At 45.9% G+C, this 21,044-nt stretch overlaps 1 protein-coding gene across 2 annotated transcripts; it reads right to left on the bottom strand.

The window, feature by feature from the left end:
- Positions 1-496: 496 nt before the first annotated feature.
- On the bottom strand, positions 497-20,926 carry WDR91 (WD repeat domain 91). Of its 2 annotated transcripts, XM_037390680.1 has the most exons (15): positions 20,701-20,926; positions 18,777-18,956; positions 17,143-17,350; positions 16,217-16,299; positions 13,983-14,107; positions 11,848-12,025; positions 11,414-11,569; positions 8,168-8,367; positions 7,552-7,702; positions 6,014-6,108; positions 5,522-5,690; positions 4,611-4,719; positions 2,997-3,109; positions 2,048-2,245; positions 499-1,139 (listed from the first exon to the last, which is right to left on the bottom strand). In XM_037390680.1, the coding sequence occupies exons 1-15, from the start codon at positions 20,821-20,823 to the stop codon at positions 975-977; spliced, it is 2,253 nt and encodes a 750-aa protein (XP_037246577.1). In that variant the 5' UTR covers positions 20,824-20,926; the 3' UTR covers positions 499-974. The 2 variants fall into 2 exon arrangements, with proteins under 2 accessions (XP_037246578.1, XP_037246577.1); XM_037390681.1 differs by lacking the exons at positions 13,983-14,107; positions 16,217-16,299; positions 17,143-17,350; positions 18,777-18,956; positions 20,701-20,926 and adding an exon at positions 12,672-12,786 and having other exon boundaries at positions 497-1,139.
- Positions 20,927-21,044: the final 118 nt, after the last annotated feature.

Genomic DNA, 21,044 nt, shown 5'->3' with positions numbered 1-21,044 from the left:
AGGGCACCAGCAGCAGTAAGCTCCGTGGTGATGTGTAAGCAGATAGATCTGGCTGCTTGACAGTCCATTTGAAAAGTATGCAAGATCCGAGCTTGCCTGATGTTGGGGGCATGCAGGGGGAGACTAGCTTCAGTGACAGGGAGCACCATGCAGGACCAGACTGGTTCTGGCCTTCCCTCCTCCTATCCACCACCAGGCGGCTGCTAAGCATTATGTAGTTTCTGAACTCCAACACAAGCATTTCAAGTCTGACTCTGGATCTCTCCTCTAGCTGGTAGCAGGTATCTATCACAAGGGAACACAATACATCTGAATGAATGCCAGTTATTTTTGTTCCTGATGTCTTGCACCGATTCCCCCAGTGTGCAGGTGTCTGTGCTTGGAAGTGCCTGGTGAAAGCACAAGGGTTTTTTTCTCCACCCAGGAGACTTCTTGGCACACCACTGCCCCAGCCACCCTCCATGTTTTCCAACAACAGCTGAACAGAGCACAGAAATCAAGTGCAAGGGATTTTTTTTTTTTATGGAAAAGAAACTAAAACAAAACCATCAAAGAAAAAGCACATCGAGAAATGCTATACCAAAAGAATACCCTTGTTTTGCACTGGCCTTTGCAGTTTGAGACATCACCATGCACTGTGCTGTCTCATGCACACCTCCTCCAGCCTCACCTTCTTCTGCAGAACCCCTGACATGATCCCAGCAGCCTTCTAGCCATGTGCTAGTTAAGACTCCCTAAGAGAGGGAGTCCAGCTACCACAGTGGGTCAGTGGAGACTTACTTTTCAGTACTGCCACTGATCCCATCCATATCGGCATTCTATTGCACAGTGTTTTGGCAAATGTATTAATGTTTGTCAAGAGGCAAAAGCTACAACGAGAAAAGAGACTGCCTTCTTTCCCATGCAGTTTGTTCCCATGGAGTTAACACTGTTTCTGTCAAGTTTGCTGCTCTTCCGCTTCTGTACTATCCAGGTTAGGACTTCTGAGCCAGCAAGGTTGTTAATTTAATCTTCCCATCCATAGAGGCAGTGAGGCAGGTCCCACAGTCCATGGCTGTGCTCCAATCCACTGTGACAACAGGAGCTCGGTGTCCTCCCAGGGAAAGACAGCTCTCCAGGACCTTTTCCTCACCATTTAACTGAAATAAGGAAAGCATAAGATTTTTAAGGAGGAAAATTTCTGTAGTGGGGGCAGTGCACCTGCAGAAGTCAAAGCCTGCTATAGACTCCATATCCCTATAAGCATACATAACTAAGCATAAAATCAGAGATGTTGAGTTGTATGTAGCACACATAAATTTCCAGTCTCATGACAGAAGCACATGTTCTCAAGCAGCTCAGCTTCTAACATCACCCGAGCTGCTGTAATTGCACATGGCAGGCTAAGACTACTCACTGACGAGGAGCATGTAAGCCTAAGATAAGGCTCACATTAGCATGGGTGCTCTGAATGCCCCAGATGCAAAGTAAATTCCTTCTGATCTGCCTTGCAATAGCTTATACTGATGGCTATTGACTCAAGAGGAGGCAGGCAAGGGGCTATCAGTAACCACCTAGTTACTGCAGCACAGAAATTTGGGTATTTGAAGCCATTCAGCTTTACCCTTCATTTCATTTTAGTACACAGTAAGGAGAGAATCAGGCTGGGACTAACATAGCATCAGCAAGCACACAAGGCAGATTAAAAACGAGCATCAGACAACAATTACACATTTTGCATTGAACTGGCATGCATCAATACATTTAAAAAAACAAAACTTTGTCCTAGGCACTTGGGCACTAAGAAAAACTGCTGCAGCTAAGCTTTAAGAACACAAGGAGCATACCTACTCCAGCTATATGCAGAGGGCCAAATGCTTACAGAGTTCAAACACCTCCTAAACACCACACACTGCTAAAATGCATGTTGTATGAAACTGAGCAGCAACTTTCACAGAGCAGGGATAGACAGGTCCTGCTTGAGACCTTCCAGTGGCTGCTGTTGCAGCCTTGTAACAAAAGCTTGTATGAATGCTTGAGAGTACTCCCCATCACTTCTCAGACTTACCTTAAAAATTACTCCTCCAGTAGAAGAGCATGTCAACATATAGCTACCCTCGGAGTCAAAAGCAAAAAGCCTCCCTCGTGGGAATTGGACTTGCTTGTAGCCACTGTACCCGGACAGAACAAAAGGACCTGTAGCTTCGCTGGGAAGATCATACTCTGACACCTTCAAACCACTTTTGTGAATATTCCACTGAATAAACTAGAATGACAAAAAGATGACAAAAGCCCATAGTATAATTCACTGGGATGACAGTAGAGAGGCCATTTGACATTAAGCAAAACAGCTATTCCTCACAAACAGAAGGTGGCATTCGACATCTGTGTAAGAGGCTATATTTATAAAACAGGCTGCAAAGGCTGTAAGGAGTGCCTGCTATCCATGCAAACATATGTCCTGCCTTCCACTAGCACTGCTGCCTATGTATCCTTCTACATTTCATGCAGGATCCCAGTGAGAAATTCACTCTAACTCTCACCAGCCAAGGACCCACACCTTCAGGCAGGTGGCTCCCTCCCTCCCCAAGCCACACCTGTATGTATGGCTGAAGACTGCAGAAATTGAAGCTTTTATTATAAACAACAGGGAGCTGCTGACAAGGAATTCATGCTAAGTGGTCAAGGATCTGCTCCCTGGCGAAACAGATCTCAAATGCGGTGATCTCGGGGGCACAGAAATGTCACCTTCGCATGGATCCCCTAAGAAGGGGATGTCATCAGCAGTAGGATTTGCAGACAAGGTCCAAGACAGCTCTAGTTCTTAATACTCCTTCCAGCCACTCTTTGCAGAGACTGCATGGAGGAGGGTGGTGCTGCACACCTAAGATTACAGTCAGCAGCCTGCAGATCCTCCAGATTCTGAGGGTATTTTTACTCCTATCCCCACCATATGGAGAAGACCCCAGAAAGGATAACACTGACAGCTGACCAGTAGACTGTCACCCAGAGCCTACCTTGCCATCCTCCCCTATGCTGTAGACCGTGTTCTCATCACAGCTGAACTCAACAGAGTATACTTCCCCGTCATGTGCCGTCCAACTCATGGCACACTCGTGCTGCTGCATATCTGAGGGGAGAAACAGTACTGAACACTTCTTGTACTTGCACAGAGCTGAGGTCGAGAGAGGCCCTTCACATTTGTAAGGTCTCTGTCCCAGCCCTCTAAACCAGCCTGGGGGAGACCAATCCAACCCCAGTACCCTGTGCTTATTCTCCAGCATGTGGCTTTTACATGGGCCACAGAAATCATTGCCTTTAACTAGTCACCTCTTCCTCCAGCTTTACAGGGTTGCTCACATGCTCACTGTCAACTGCAGGCATTCTGTTTCCAAACTGCCACCTGTTTTCTTCCCCTCCCATTGCCATCCTGTCCGGCCTCACAGCTGCTGCCAGTTCTGTCTTCCCACAGACCTGGGATCTGGGCCAGAAGCAGATCCCTCATCCACAGAAGAGGGAGGCCCAAACTGTCTTTATCACAAGGACAGGCTGAAAAGGGCAAAATCTGAGAAAGAGAAATTGCTCAGGGAAGGACCGACGTGAAGATCTTGCCTTCAACTGGAACATCACACATAAATGCCTTTCCTCAAGACTCAGCCTCTGATACTGGTACTACTATATGGCAGAGCCAAGACTTCATGGCTCAAGGGCAAGTAAACTCTCTCCTCAGCAGGAGGGAAACAACAAATCCAGCAGCACTACCAGTGTCACCTGTCAATGTGCCCCAGAGAAAGTTTATGTCAATTCACTCCTGAGAGCTGTTGTTTTCTCTCCTCAACAGCTTCCACCTTGATGTTCAAGCATGTCCCACAGCTGCCTCCCTACTTGCAGAAGAAAGGCTCTGGGGGCAGCCAGCTGGGGATACCGAGGGGCCACCTCACTGCCTCGTTTCATAGAATTGTTCAGGTTGGAAAAGACCTTTAGGGTCATCAAGTCCAACTGTTAATCTAGCACTGCCAAGGCCACCACTAAACTATGTCCAGAAGCACCACATCTACAGATCTTCTAAATACCTCCAGGGATGGCAATTCAACCACTTCCCTGGGCAGCCTGTTCCAGTGCTTAAAAACCCTTTCAGTGAATAAATTTTTCCTAATAGCCAATCTAAACCTCCCCTGGTGAAACTTGAGGCCATTTCCTCTTGTCCTATCACTTGTTACTTAGGAAAAAAAAGAGACCAACACCCACCTTGCTACAACCTCCTTTCAGGTAGGTTTAGGAAGTGATAAGGTCTCCCCTCAGCCTTCTTTTCTCCGGACCAAACAACCCCAGTTCCCTCAGCCTCTCCTAACAGGATGTTCTCTAGACCCTTCACCAGCTTTGCTGCACTTCCCTGGACATGCTCCAGCACCTCAACACCTTTCTTGTAGTGAGGGGCCCAAAACGGAACATGGTATTTGAGGCGTGGCCTCACCAGTGCTGAGTATGAGGGGACAGTCACTGCCCCTGTCCTGCTGGCCACACTATTTCTGATACAAGTCAGGATGCTATTGGTCATCTTGGCCACCTGGACACACTGCCAGCTCATATTCAGCTATTGGTCAATACCCCTAATCCCTTTTCCATCATACCAAAGAGACGAACAATCCCATCCGCAGCCCCAGTGACCAGCAGGTTGCCATTGTGGTTGAACGCTGTGCAGTTAATAGCAATGGGCTCAGGCTCCAGGGAGAACTGCAGCTGGAAGGGAAAGTCTGCATTAATGCAAAGAAATGGAGCTAGGGGTGTTAAGGAGCTGATCTCCAGGGGAGGGAGTAAAGACTGTATCTAGTAGCAAAAATTCCAGTTTGAAGCCCTACATGTCTCATGACTACAGACTTCAAGGTTGGCAGCTGCATTTTACTGTGACACCGAACCAACGATTCACCTCAGCCAAGCCACAGCTTTCTTGGCCATGGCCTCAAGGCTGCAAAACCAGCTTCTGGCAGGCATTAGCTTGAGTATGTTGCTTTCTCCTGTACGTCAGGGATAGTATTTCTTAAGTGTAGAGGTGAGAGATGGGATGAAGATTCCCTGCCAGAATCTGACCCATCTAAATCAAAACAATGGTGAAGATGACATGAGATGAAACCTCTGAAAGTAGCACTTCATTTAGAAACAGGGAGGGCAGGGGAAATGGCAGCAAAAAAAACCCTTCAATGGAGCACAACTGGAGAAAGCCTCAGCAAAGCATCATTCAATCCACCTGGAACATTTCCAGTCACAAACTCTGCAGGCAGGATAGAAACAAGGCTATGGACTACTTTGAAGAATACCTCAAAAAAACCAACACACCAATAAAACAAAAAGCCACCCAAACCCAGAAGCTACTTACATTATTAATTTTTATCCTGTATGTGATAAAGGAGACAGGAGGGAGGGGGGGGGAAGGGGTATTGAAAAGAAAGTCAGCATAATTTGGAAAGAGGGCTCCTACACATTGAAACAGAAGACATTCATTCTCAGCAAGCAGACCAAGAAAGAAAAGAAACCCAGCAAGTACCTGCTGCTTCATCGTTTTAGTGTCCCACAGTAGCAGCTTCCCAGGAACTTGGTTCATGCTTTTTCCCCCAGAGCTGACTGCTGAAAAGTCCACGTGGGAGATGGGGCTCTGGGCTGCCGCAGAACAGACAAAGGAGGCACCACTTGGGCTGCAGGCAAGCGAGAGGATCCTGTAACACAGTAAGCAGTCTGAATTACCTCTGTCCGGCACATGCCTCAAGCCCAACACTCAACTACAAGTTCTCCCGTTAAGACCCTGCAAGACAGGGTGCACTGTAAAGGAGGGCAGGATTTGCGTTCTTCAACAGATTTTGAGCACCTCCTGTTTAAAGGAGCAGTTTTATGCTACTCAGACAGGGACTGCCATTTGGATGAAGGCTATAGTCCTGCAGTTGCAGGAAAGCAACAGGAACATGTAAACTTCACCTACCTTTTCATAATCAAACCCAACAACATTTATATTTATATATAAAAATCAGTATTCTAGAGTTACCTGGGCATGTCTTCATCAATGCTGATCTCACAGAGATTCTTCTTTGCTTCTGTGTCATAAAGACGAACTGTCCCGACCCCACTGCCAAGCAATAGCTTGAAACCAGCAAGGAGGAGACGGAAGGAGGGTGAGTGATGAGTACAATGATGCTGTCCAACAACCACTAACACCACAGAGTAAAATTTTTTTCTATTTATGCATTCCAATTAAACATCACTCCATTAGGGTACATCCTTGTCTTTCTGCATGTATCTCACAGATTATGACTACCCCAGAGCCACAGAAGTCAAAGTAAAATCATTGCTTTCCAGTCAGAAAAGGATCTGATAGGCTCCAAGGTGGAATAAAAGCCACTTCCTAGAGTATAGCTCAACATATATATGTGCAGTCTCAATATCTAGAGAAGCAAGAATTAACAGCCTAAGTTTAAGAAAAAATTAAGTAAGAGTCACCTCCTCTTATCCAGAGGAGAATGAAGTCATCCAGAAGGGCTCACACATGCTTTATCAGTGGTGCTACAATTCAAATAAAAGTAAAACCATGGTGGGATGCATTATCAAAGAAAAAGCAGCAAGCCAGATCCTTTTCACTTCAGAGCCCAATTTGCTGCTGAATCCCCATGTATTTCAGAAAGAAGAACCTTTCTATCAGCAAGCAGGAAATAAATTCCACAAAGCAGAAGCAGCATCAGAACATCTACACAGATAACTTCCTTTCTAAGAGCAAAGGAAAGAGACAAGCTGTAGCACCAGCTCTTCACAGATAGCATTTTGGGGTTAGCAGCAACACATCGTCAGTGCCAGAACATGAACATTATTCCCTCAGTTGCAGGCCTGCCTTTTCACACAGCCCTGTCTCTCCACCAAGAGAGGGCATGAAACACTAGGAATAGTTCCAGGACTCAGAATACATATAATTCAAGGCTCCTCTCTAGTTACAGAGCTAGAGAATAAGTGCTATAGGAAACATTTAAACTGTTATGATATTTAAACAAGCCTTGAGCTACTTATGCACACAGCAACCCCCCAACTCGTCAGGCACCAATACAAAACTGGCTATGGAGCCCTTTTCACACCTGCACAAGTAGAATGTCAACACCACACCCCTGCTCCTCCTCCTCTGCTTCTGGCTCAGGCTACAAGTAAAGCTCCACAGCTTCCTGCTGGACGGTTCCCACAGGCTGTTGTATCAGGAGGCCTCTGCCTGCCTGCCTTTACAAGCAGCTACCTGCTCTGCCTGAAGAGAGGCACTTCTGCTAAAGGAGCTACTTCTATCCTGTAACTGTACCAGCACTGCACCTTGAGAACTTCTGACTCAAGGCAACCAGTGGTGAATTTCTTGCTCAATACACAGAGCACACTCCCCACTTTTTCTTAGACCCTACGGGCTTCATTTCCCCAGGTCCCACTAAAGAGGAAACAAACTGTTGCCCTGATCTTTTCCACAATGCAGCTATCATGAAGTTCACACACACCACACAGCAACACAACCCCAAATATCTGCTGTGATGCTCGAGTCTCCACACACAGACTACTCACCAGCCGATCACGCTTGGTTGCCCATTCCAGAGACAGCAATGGAGATTTGGAAATGGATGAAGCTTTAGTTTGCATTATAGGGTTGAAAGACCAAACTTTGATAACCCCATCCACATCCAAGCTGGCCACCCTCCGTCCAGAACAATCAACCCTATGTGCAGAAAAAAAACCAATTGAAATGTGCAGAAATTGAAACCAATTGGGTTCATCAGTTCTCAGATGCAAGTAGATACCCCAGTAATTCTTCCTCTCCTGGCCACACACCAATTCCTTCTGCAGGAATCAACTTCCTTGCACCGCTTCCTGTTCAGTCCACAGTAACTTGCACAATGAAGCACATCAAGTTCCACATACAAAGCATAATGCCCTTAAGCAATACCATTCTGCTTTCCCAGGGATTTTCTTCCTGGCTGGCATCTCCAGTCAGTCACAAAAATCTGTCTGTTCCCACTGCACAAGCTATAGGCTATTTTCAGTCACACCAGGTAAACTGCCCTACAACTGAGAGTACATGCACGATGTCCTGGACAGAAGAGAGGCTGGGAGAAAGAGGTCAGACACAGCTGGTCCTCTACAGATGCTTCTGTGAGAAAGCCCTCTTCTTCCAGTCCATTACCTGCAGTACATGATTGATGAATGGTGCTCCCCATACTCCTCCTGGCTCAGGACAATGAAAGGCTGCTCCTGCCGGACCCCCACAGCCTCTGCACTGCTGGCAGGCATCCTGGTTGAAGTCTCCGTTTGCTCAGCATGCAGCTCTGAGCACAGCTCTGTCTCAGCTGCACTAGTATCTATTTTCTTCTCAGCACTTTGGCCCTGAAAGAAGAAATCCTGTGTGAAATACAAGAAAGCAGAACCTCCAGATCAAGCTCTTCAGCCACCCCAGCCCACTGGGAGAAAAAAAAATCCAAGGAGCTGCACTGACACAAAAGCATTGTCTGCTCAACACCCCTTCTGCCAGGGACCTTTCTGAGCACAAAGATACCAAGCTGCACAATTGCACCATTTAATATGGCCTCCTTGGTTGTAGAGTCCCTTATATCCCCCTCCACATGCTCAGCCGCACGCTTTCCTGGAAGAATTAAAGGAACCACAACATCTGTTTGGCATACCTCAGCTGGTATCAGAGGCCCATTTTGATGCCATTAGAGCACAGCTTCACAAACAAACATATTTCAAGGAATTCTTGCATTCAGCAATATAAGTTACATCCATGTAATACGCAGTTCAGTAAACCTGCACAAAAGCTCTTGTTGGATGGTGAGCCCCAGGCATAGATTATCCTCATCTGCCAAAGATTTAGTCTGTGCACACTGGGGCAACCACTGCAGCCAACTGATTGATAACAGTAGAGTTGGCACAAGAGTCCAAAAGCTTAAAACCCAATTTGACAGGGCAGAGAGAACAAGTTGAGTTTTATGAGGTGAAGGTATCTGAATGAGAAAAGATTTGCACTGCAGCAAACAGCAGTGTTTGAAAGCAGCTTAGTCTTCCATTGCCACGGGAAGCTGAACAAGAAGCAGACACAGCACATAATGCAAAGCACTTGACACTGTACCACGACATCCTTCCCTCTAAACTGGAGAGACATGAATTTGATGAATGGACCACTTGGCAGATAAGGAATTGTCTGGATGGTCACACTCAATGAGTTGTGGTCAACAGCCAGCGGTGAGTGGTATTCCTCAGGGGTCGGTACTGGGACCAGCACTATTTAACACCTTTATCAGCAACATGGATGGTAGGATCAAGTACACTCTCAGCAGGTCTGCTGACCACACCAAGCTGTGTGGTGCAGGCAACACACTGGAGAGAAGAGATGCCATCCAGAGGGACCTCAGCAGGCTTGAGAGGTGAGCCTGTGCAAACCCAATGAAGTTCAACAAGGCCAAGTGCAAGGTCCTGCACAAGGGTCAGGGCAATCCCAAGCACAAATACAGGCTGGGCAGAGAATGAATCAAGAGCCGCCCTGAGGAGAAAGGCTTGGAGATGTTGGTGGACAAGAAGCTCAACATGACCTGGCAATGCGTGCTTGCAGCCCAGAAAGCCAACGATATCCTGGGCTGCATCAAAAGAAGCATGACCAGCAGGTTGAAGGAGGCAATTCTCTCCCTCTACCCTGTTCTCAGGAGACCCCACCTGGAGTACTGCATTCAGCTCTGGGGCTCCCAACCAAAGGCGGCCATGGACCTGTTGGAACATGTCCAGAGGAGGGCCATGAAAACAATCAGAGGGCTGGAGCACCTTCCTGTGAAGACAGGCTGAGAGAACTGTGGTTATTTAACTAGAAGGAAACACTCCAGGGAGACCTTACAGCAGCCTTCTAGTACCTGAAGGGAGTGTACAAGAAAGTTGGAGAGGGACTTTTTACAGAGGCACATAGCAAGAGGACAAGGGTATGAAATGGCCTTAAATTGAAACAGGGTAGATTTAGATTAGATATTTAGATAAAGAATAAATTCTTTACTGTAAGGGTGTGGGACACAGGAATAGGTTGCTCAGAGAAGCTGTGGATGTCCCATCCATGAAAGTGTTCAAGGCCAGGTGGGATGGGGTTTTGAGCAACCTGGTCTAGTGGAAGCTGCTCCTGCCCACAGCAGAGGGGTTGGAACTATGTGACCTTTAAGGTTCCTTCCAACCCAAACCATTCTGTGATAAGCTAGTAAAACATCTGCAAGCATTCCTTTGCTAAACCATCCTCTAAAGATTAAATGCTCCAAAACTGTTTTGAAACCCTGTTCCCTAACACATCCTTGCATTATTTATAGTAGCTTCACATCTTGAGCAATGGGTCAAACTGGATAATGAAATAATCTGAAATCACAAAGCCAGAAAAGATTGGGAAATAAATCCAAGAATGCCCCTCTGTGTTATTTTATGTGGAGAGATAACAACCAATGAATGACAGTCATGTGAAAAAAAGTGCTGCCACCTTTCAGTTTCCTTTTTGCTCACACACATTGAGAGCAAAGCTAAATACTATCAACTTCAAACACTGCCTTAACCTGGAATGTCACAAAACAAGGGAAGTCAAAGGATACTTAGGGGAAGCTGGGCTTTGCAATTTTCTGACCAACGTTTAATTAAGAAGTGTTTTAGATAGCCTTGAATGCTCACTGGTGTACTATGAGAGAACTTTTCTTCATGGCTATCTCCTCTCTAAAGCAGTGCTCCCCACCACAGAACAGCCATATCTACTGGCTATTAGGCAACAGTCGCTCTGCACCATTTCTCCCCCAAGGGAGTGCCTGAGATGCTGCCATCGTTCCTCCTGCACTGTTATCCTTTGACCACATGCCTGCTGAAAGCCAAACAATATACAGGTGAACAGAACTGCCCTTCAGCAGTTAAAATTGAGGACACAGTTTTATTATTTCATTAGATTAGAAAGAACAGTACACCCCCCAGGCAGAACTGCACTATACAGTACAAAAGAACTCCAAAAAGCAAACATCACTCCTATCCAGAAAAACTTTCTATCAACTTCTTCTGTCCCACAGAGAGCCTGCACAAACCGGCATAAGAACCCACAGAAGAGAACTCACTTGAGCAGAATGGGTCAGCCAAGCCCTTTGCCACTAAGGAATGGGGATTATAACACAGTATGTGAACAAAACCATTAAGCCAGATAAAACATACGCCCTCCACAACCAGGCTGTTGAAAAGATCATGACAAAAGACAACTCTTCTTCCATTTGAAATGTCAATACTGATTCCCTTCTAGGGACACAGAACCTTTGATACAGAATGATCTGAGTAGCAACTCAGAAGTGTAACAGGAACACTTGCACTTGTCCACATAGTACAAACTACAAAAACCCTGTAGCCCTCCACTTCCCAGCCCTGCGGCGTTGCCTGGTACCTGAAAGGTCCCTTTGGAAAGCAGTTCCTTCCTTTCTTTCCCATGCTCTTGCAAGCGCTTCTGCCGCTGCTGCAGGGAACTTGACTCGCCTGCTAACCCACTGAAGTGGCTCTTCCCATCCTTACAGCTCACTGTTCCTTCTTTTCCTTTGGCACTCTAGAAGGCAGAGGAATGATTTGGCAAAGTTACACTTGTGCTAGGCTGCAGAACAAAAAGCAAAAGAGGCAGCAAAGAAATCAAGCACCTGCAAGGCCTCCACAAGACCCCATATAACAGCAGCTGTTCTTGTGCTGCATTCAGGCCCAGCATAAACTTGCAAGGAAGGAAAGGACACTTCATTTTTTCAGGTGGAAGCAAAAGCTTAAAGCAGTGCTGTGCTGCAAATTAACTCCTTGGATACTGAGCACCTTTCAATAAAAACAGTGGAGAATTACCTGGTGATTTGTTGGTTCTTTCTTCCCTAGCAGCATACTGCCAGTCTGCATTGGAGAAGCCCCACTTGGATGGGCTGGTCTGGAAGGGCCCTTTTTACTTTGTGAGAGAAAAGAGGACAGAAAGCCTCCCCGGGACTGAAGAGAATGCGCAGTACTCCTCTGACTGCAGGTCATATCACTAATTAAAAAATAAAGAACAAAAAAAACAACCAAAACAAAACAAAAACCCCAAAACAAACAAACCACACCAAACAGAATATGAAATTGTAGCCAGACAGCCTGATCAAAGACCACCCAACAAGCAAAGTGCCAGCTGTATGAACCACTAGAGGACAGATGTCCCTTTCCAAGCCAATGGACTGCTATGCATTTAAAAAAAAAGTTTCAAAACATCCTGTTAGTGCCTAGAGCAGATCATAATTACTACAACCAAAGCTCACTTCTCAGAGATGCCATTGAAACAGCGGGCTCAACTGTTGCTGAATCTCCTGTAAAACCACCTCAAACCACTTCCACTCCATCTGGTTAGTTTAGAAAGACCCAAAGGGAAAGGCAGATTTCTAAAGAACCTATTCAGCTGGGATTCCACTTCTAAGCATAAAACAGACCTACTTTGAAATGCATTCAGTATCCAGTGTTTTACTGAATATCTTTAGATATTCAGCAAGTCATGTTCAGCAATTTCAAAGCACAGGCCCTCAAGCATCTCAAAAACTAGACCCAAAGTAAGAAAGTTTAGGTCCATTTCTATGATTACACACACCTCCCTTCTCAGCCCACAACAACAAGAGCAGCAGCTGCTTCCCAGAAGGTAACTGTCTGACCTCACTCCGCTACAGCTTCCTCAGAGCAGAGCAGCACCCAGGAGAAGGGGAATACAAGCATCTTCACTGTGTCCATCCTCTCTTCTAGGAAGGAATTATTCTACCCAAGTTGGGCTTTGGGTTCAGCACACATGGAAAAAGCAATCAGAACTGGCCCCTAGACTAAAAGACAAAGTTGTGCACACAAGAAATGCCACTTCTTAGGCAAGTTTTTCTAATACAAATTGACAAAAATTAATATGGGAATAAATTATCCTATCCTTCATGTCACTGTCCCCCATGTGTGCAGATAAACATCAGGGCTTTCCACACAGAGTAGTTAAAAAAAATCTCAAATTAAACTCTTGTAGCCGGTCCTGTGCAGAGTGTACAGTGCAGTTATCAAGACAGTTCAGACACTTAAGTCTATCAGACAATTTTTAGATTAAAACAAAGACTTTGTGTGTGGCCTCTGCCACAACTTCTATTTGTCACTGTCAGCAGGATAATTTGATCAACCCCCCTCTGTCTGAATAGGACTGAAAGAAGCACATGAGAAAGTCAAAGCCCCAGTAGTATTAATACCTTGCGGCTAAGCTACATTTGCTTTCAGATCCTTTTAAAGAAAGAAAACATCTCAACACCATAATGAATTCAAACACAGACTTTCTTTTCATGACTGTGTACCGGGGGAGGGAAAAAAAAAGTTTAACAATTAAACAAGCCATATCACTGTGTATGTTGCCCAGTTTCCACAGATAGGAATACAATGGATGTAACCATAAAACACCCTTTAACTGCAACAAGTTTATAGGGAATTCTCTGCATAACTGAGCCTCACAGAAAAAAACCCTTCCTTTTCCCCCAACTATGCAAAAGCAGGAAAGCATCTCTGCATAAGAATGACCCTTTTGGGTCACACAGAAAGAATGTTTTCAAAACACAGGGCACTCACCTACTGCACCACAGACACTAAAGTAAATAGGAACCAAGAGTCAATCCACTTCAGTTGAGCAGTACTGCAGGGTATTGCACTGCTACTAGTGCCCTGACTGCCCAGAACACCTTGGTGTAATGCTGAGAGGAGAGCAGAATCACTTCCATGTGTACTTGGGCTCTCACTGACTGGCAAAAATCTGTCTACCAAATGGCAGGAGAGATGCCCATCATGAATACCCCCGTTAAACCCACTTAGGTCACCAGAATTTCTGCCTGGATGTCTTTCTGCATTGATTCCTGGCAAAGGGGACAAGTAAATAACCCTCCAGGAGCCTTCCTGACCCAATAAAAGCAGCAGAGCCTGTCCCCACCTCCTCCCCTGCAGGCACTTACAGCTCAGAGTCCCCTAGCCGATCCATGTTGGCCACATATGCAGGTAACTTGTGATGCACAACTGCTTGTTCCACCTGAAATTCCTCTTTCTTCATGCGAGAGGATTCAGCCTGCAAAGCAAACAACTACGGGAGAAAAAGAGCAAAGTAAACAGAGGGTCACTGAGATTCACCTCCTTCCCACTTGCTGAAATGTTTACTCCTTTTATTCCAACAGCCCTAGAAGGGTGGTGAGGGAATAGTGTCACTCTGACTGGTTAAGCACCAAACTAGTCCAAGTAATCAAGACAATCAGTACTTTACACACATGAAACTGGAGCCTAAGGAAAACCCTTCACTCCTCTCCTTGGGCTGTTGCTGTAAGAACATTAATGGGGCTAGTAACTAGAGCTGGCCAGGGCAGAGCTGATCAGCCACCCCATGCGTGCAGTTCAAGGCCAAGGCAATGCATGTGACTGGCAGCAGTGATGTATGGGCACTGAGCCTAGAAGGTAATCTTCCCACGGCCAAGGGTTTGGTGAGCTGGCAGAGTGCACTGACGACAACACCATCAGGTCACCCCAAAACCCAGTTCCACACCATGCCCAGCTCCCTCCCAAGCATGACCAAGTGAGATTTATCTCCACATTGTGGAGAAAGATATTTTTCTTTCTTCCCTTTAGCAGAGAGGAACCTCGGGATGCAGCTTTCTGTGACAGATGTGGTTTATGCCTATGACTCTTGTTCACATGAGTTGCTCAGGCTTTTCTGTTTCCATACATTCGTTTTTCAGATATAATTCTTTTTCCTTTTACCACAGTATTTAAGGAAAGAAGTTACAGGAAGAAAAAGGAGCTTTAGAAATCCAGTTTGCTATTTACATATTTGAATTGTTTCAACCGTGAAATGAGAATCACTACTTATTTTCAACTAGCATTGAGTTCAATATTTATTCACATCATTTTTTATTTAAACCTGTACTCTGTAGGTAGCTGCTTGCTTTTCTGACTTGAGCTGTTCTTCAAAAAGGAAAGTCCAATTTTAGTCTGCCTATTTGCCAGAGAAATCTTATCTAGTCTTTAAGCGATATCAATCAACACACCAAAACAGCTTTAATTTTACTAAAAGTACAGAATACAAAATTGGAGGAAATAAAGGAGCCTTGTTTCAAAAGATACCTTATCCTGCTGTTCCTATCCACTGACCATCTTTGCAGAATCCTCCTGTCAAAATCTGCCTGATCCACTGACTTCACACAGTACAGTGACAAACCTCACCTTTCATAAAAAAGCCTCCTTTTTGAAATCAATTATTCTATTTTACTTCCAACAGTTTTACTACAAATGAACAGCATTGATCAGCCACCAAAAGAGTTGAAACAGGAAGCACAACATACAATGTAACATTTTGTAACACAGGAGGTAAAACAACTTATTTTACTGAAGTAATCATGCCGTGAGAGCTTTTACTTGGTATGTTTGAGGAAGTGAAACTAAAGTAGTGCTTACATGAATAAGGCTTCCCACTTGCACATGATCATCCACATGTGATCCATAATTTAGAAAGTTCTTAAACTGCAGATTTCCAAAACCTCTCTCATAGGACATTATACTGGAAAGGGACTGACTCATGTTATATATTCTTATACCATCTAAGCGTCTGCCCATGATACTGTCAAACACAAGACAAGGAGATGGGCAACATTTTGTCTGAACCAGTCAGACCTTCTTATGGTTTCCTGTAAGGTCTAGAGTTGAGAAAAAACATTCACAACTTTTCCATTAGTTGATCTAAATTGCTTTGGTGTATGCCAACCACGCTGAAGTGGCCATTTCAGAAGTAATGTTTTACTGCCTCTTTGCCTGTTTTTATTGCTCCACCAGCTAAAATCTGGAAGTGACTAAATACTATTCAGAAGTTTACATCCAAAGTCAGCTATATATGCCCTTAACCTGCCACTAGTTTCAGCTTCTCTTGACTTGCACAGTATCCAGCCACCTGTCAGACAGTACAGGGAGAAGGATCACCTCCAGTGGAGCGACAGCAATACTCTAAATAGACATTTTATATGATCACAACCCCAAGTTTGCTGGAGACAGTTCAAAGATAAACCAAAATAACAAAGGCCTTAGAGGAGAATCTGACTTGGAATAACTGCACTGAACAGTTACAGCTTTCTTGAATAGATGGAACCAATTTTACAAAAAACTTAGAGCCTCATACAGTCAGCAACTAAAGACTGACTTCAGTTCTGACCTTATGCCGCAATGATTCATTTTCTTCTTGTATGAGACTGCTCCTGAGACATTCAGCTTCAAAGTTCAAAATGACTGGAACTGGTGAGGAATGTTAAAGAAAACCAAGGCAAGAACTTGTATGCACCAGACTTAATTCTAAAAGTCAGCACTCCATACCAGCCACTTGCCTGTAAGACAGCAAAGCCGCTCAGCCCATACAACTAACAAGAAGTTATGTGCAAGGTCAGAAGACTAGTAACAGCTTAGTTACCTAAGCCAACTTTGTACTTTACCGTTGCACAAACTATCTGACATAAGACTTTGCAAGAATTTTTAAATCCTTCCTTTTTACATGACCAAAGTGGAGGACAAGACAAGTTATGTTACTGCATTAGTGTACACTAAAGACACAGTTCAAGATGATCTGTATTTCAGCTGCAGTGTAAACCTGTCTATCAGCAAACAAGGTCAGAACTCTGTAGTGGGGGACAAAAGCAGTTACTTCTGCCAGTGTTGAACTTTAGTAGGAAAGTGAGCTGTCCTTAGACAATGTTGTGAACATAGGTACCCGCAGAAGAGTCTAGCAGGAGATGCTAGTTCAGTTATGGACTATGACCCAAGGTTGCATGCCTGTTTTGTACTATGCCAAGCAAAGAGGAAAAGCATTTCAGAACAAAATGCGCACTCCCAGTCACTTGCATAGTGACAAGTTACTATGGCTGAACAACCACAACTGTCCGCACCCAGGGAATATAATATATCAGATAATTGACCAATAATTATTCCAACATCCTCTGGTAAACACCAGCTTCCTATTAAGTCTTGGCTCCAAACCTGAAAGCAGCAAGCTCTGCAACATTATATTCTTGACACCACTGTTAATAGTAAGCATTTTACTAGTACCAGGGCAAGGGAGATTTAGCTATTAGTTGCAAAAAAGGATATGCATGCACTGAAACAAGACGCTCAGGAAGTTGTGCAGAGACACAATAAATGTATCTGCCCACTGGCGCGAGAAATAGGTGGCAAAGGTGGGGTTGGAGTCTGGGGCAGGGAGGAAGGGCAGGACAAACCAATCCTTCCACTCCACCTGGTTCTGGAGCTCAGAGGCCTGCTTGAGGAAAAACTCCTGCGCCTTGTCATTGCGGCTGGTCTGAAATACAGCAAGAAGAAAAGGGCTCACGCTTTCATTAATGCCACCACGTGGGTTCTAGTAATATTTGCTCTCTGTTATGAACACACTAACAACTACTTTCATCACCCAACAGAGCACATGGTTAGAGTTAACAGATTCATCAGGGAACAAAAGCACCCCAAATACACCAGGAAAATGCATTTAATTTGACCTTCTTTCTACTCACCAGTCTTGTTTAAAGGCTGAGGCAAGTTAAACTAATCCCACTGATTTCCAGCTAAACCAGTGCAGTTTATGCACCAAAACATCAGCATTTACGTACAGGACCAAAGCAGACTTCAAATTATTCAAATCTACAGAAGACATAGCCTGAAAAGGTTTCCATCCGATACATTATTCGGGAACACAGGACAAGTATGCCCAAGGGCAAGTATAGGGCAAAACAAAACATGAGAAAACTCACTTCCAGAAATTTGCGTTAGATTTTCACTCCTCCAGCAGCACATATCATTAAAGATTTTCAGTCAGGGAACAGAATCAAGGAGGTAAGATAGCAAGAAATGAAACACAAAATCCTGACAGGTATTTGTCTACTGTTTGTCCGAGCCCTGCCTGTGTAACAGATTCCTTTGACTTTCCTGGTCAACAAGATACACTCTGCTCCATTTTAAACTCATTATTTTCTGTCCTATTCAAAGCAAACAAAAACCATTCACTTATTTTCTCTCCCACAATACCTTGTACAGATTTGAAGCCCACTTCTCCCCTCTCAAACTAAAACTCACCTCCACAAACTTCAAGTAATCTTTTTTTCTTCTGGACCCTCCAGCTCCCTTGAAGCTTTAACAACTGTGGTACCTCAAAGGAGTGGCTGAGTCCTGACAGCAGGTTAGAGTGGAAGGAACACAGACAATCCTGCCTGTTGATCCCCAACGCTGCAGTAACAGCTCTACTGCTGCCTGCTCCATCATTCCATATTCTACATTGGAGCAGTTGACTACTACCTGCACACAGGTGCTTGGGGCTTTCTTCCTGCTCATTTCTTCATACTCATGAAGACTGCTTTGAGCCCTGTTCTTGTCCTTCTCTGTTCTCATGGCAATACCCCACAAGGAGATGTTTACAAACCTCGTGATCTTTCCCAGTATCCAAGTTATTAACAGAGGCTGAGCAGGACTAACATCTAGTCTGAGGGGGACCTGCCTTCATATCCTAGTATCTTGCTCCCAACTAACTGTATTTCTCATCTGAGCAACCCTATCCTGCTTACAAACTTGTCATGCAAGCCTGCATGAAATTCCTTACTACGCTCCTGATACATGACACATCAACTGCTTGTCCCTTACCCACCAGGCCTGTCAGGGGTTCACAAGGATATTTTATTGCTCTGGTTTCAGAGACCCGGTTATTTTTAAAACAGAAGCTTAAAAAAACCAAACACTACCTGAACAGTATGGACAAGGTAGTATCGGAATAAGCTGGTTTTCAGCTTGTTCACTGTTGGCCGGTACACATCTTCCAAACGGCTGAAGAGGCGTCGGTCCAGGTAACTCCAATAATCCCGCAGGGCAGCCAGATCATAGCTCTGAACAAACTGCTGCAGCTGGTCCACTATCTTATCCACCTAAAGAAGGCAAAATGGGGAACACTACAGTCATGTGAGGGCTCTTCCAGCACAAGAGACTTTCTGTAACTTAACACTGAGAAGCTTTAACTGCACAAATAATAACACAATCCAGCACTTATGCATTAGCTATTTTCCTAATCCTAGAAACACTTTGTATTAGCATTCTTCCACTCTGCAGCACCTTCCAAACAAAAAAAATTTTAAAAAAGACATGAAAGAACATAGCCAAGCAGATTTTGACAAAAAGATGATATGCTGTTAAATGCAGTTGGTGGGTTTTTTTGCATATAAGCAAAACTTTCCACTTTTAAAAGAAGTCAGTTGATAACAGCAAAACAGGAATAACGTGATTAAATGTTCAAAACTCAACAGCAGCACCTGGAAAACTTATTTTTAGACTAAAAGGAAAAAATATTTAGCCAACAGAAAGAGGAAGAAAGAACCATTGTACTGCAGTCTTTGAAGTACCTTTAATAACATCCTCTACTAACAAGACGGGCATTAAAGTTTGAAACAGAAGGGGGTTTTGCCATTATGACTCTGAAAATCATTTCTGCAGTACCAATATGGCAGAACTGTGGTGTAGGAATAGTTTTTTTTTCTCTCATTGATTTCTGATGGCCAAGACAGGCATCAGGGGAAAAAAAAAGTTGGTAGTTTAATTTTCTCTAGGCTGCAAAGTTGTTCAAATATGTGGTTTGCTCCCCCTTATCAGCTAATATCTTAGGACATCATCCAGCTTCTGTCTCTGTGGCTCCTACCGATAAAAGGAACTGAAGTCTAAGTCGGTGACGCCAACAGTCCTTTCTTGGACAATACAATTTCAATTAAATCAACTGTTTTCCAACCTCTAAACATTAGCAAAGTGCTGAAATTTTTTAAAATAAAAGCAATATGCTTTATGAATTATGAAGGCAGTGCTTGTACTATTGTTAAAGGAAAATCTGACTGTTCAGAACACTACATTCAGTGCCCAGCACTGCTGCTACAGGAACGTGAAGCTCACACAAAGGGCTGAGACTGTATTTTTGAGGCTGTCAAATTCTGCACCAACTTTCACACATCTAGCAAGGTAGTTGGTGCTTAAGACATGTAAACTACAGCGCGGAGCTGTAAAGCCGCCAGATAAAAGTCTCATGGCTGAGAAAATATGCAGGCAAAGAGATGTCCTCCCGCCGCTGCCCACTCGAACGCGCGGCTGCTCCGTCCCCCTCGGCACGAAGCTGAGAAGCCCCCGCGCGTTACCGGGGGCCGAGGGTGCACAGGCGGCGGCCCGGGAAGGGCCGAGCAGGCCGCCGGCGCGGGACGGCTGCCCGGGAGCTGCGGCCCCCGGCTGGGAGCTCAGGCGAGGGGCTGGCACCCACCGCCGCTGCCCTGCACCGCCGCCACTTCGTAGCCAAGCGGCGCAGAGCCTCCGAACAGCCAGAGCCCCCCGCCGGGCGGCCGCGCGTACATCGGCTGCGGCAGGGCCAGGTGGCGGCCCCCACCGCCGGGATGCGGAGGGTCCTGCCCGTGCGGCCGGCCAGGCCCCGGCGACCGACCCAGCCCGGGCAGCTGGGGGGCGGCCGTCCCTGAAGCGAGCTGCTTCCGCGGGAAGGCACGGGGGCTCGGAGCGCCGCTCCCAGAGCCGCCCCGCTCGCCCAGCCCCGGGAGCGGGTGCGCAGAGGGGCACCCGCGGCCTGCCCGGGAACAGCGGCCTCCCCAAGGGCCACCCGCGAGCGGGGACGCGGCCACCACTCACCCGGAAGCCCTTCTCCCGGTCCGCCTTGATCTCCGCGTCCAGCTGCTTCAGGGCGGCGGTGAAGCCGCGGAACAGCAGATACTCCCGCACCAGCTCGTCCGTCCGCTCCGCCGCCGCCGCCATGGGAGCCCCGCGGCGCTGCCGGCTCCGCCCGCCCACGGCCGGGGGTAGGGGGAGCCCGGCCCGGCGGCGGCAGCAGAGCCGCAGCCCCCGGCGAACCTTGCCGCGCCCACCCGGCGCGAGGCGCGCCGGGGCTTGTAGTCCCCAACTAGCACATGCGCACGACCCGCCCGCCTTTTCCCGCCTCTTCGTTGCTACCCTCCCCGCCGGCGTCCGCCGCCCGC

The sequence above is a fragment of the Falco rusticolus genome, chromosome 5, assembly GCF_015220075.1.
Source record: "Falco rusticolus isolate bFalRus1 chromosome 5, bFalRus1.pri, whole genome shotgun sequence".
NCBI classification, from domain to species: Eukaryota; Metazoa; Chordata; class Aves; order Falconiformes; family Falconidae; genus Falco; species Falco rusticolus.
This window is presented reverse-complemented; position numbering and strand designations above follow the sequence as displayed.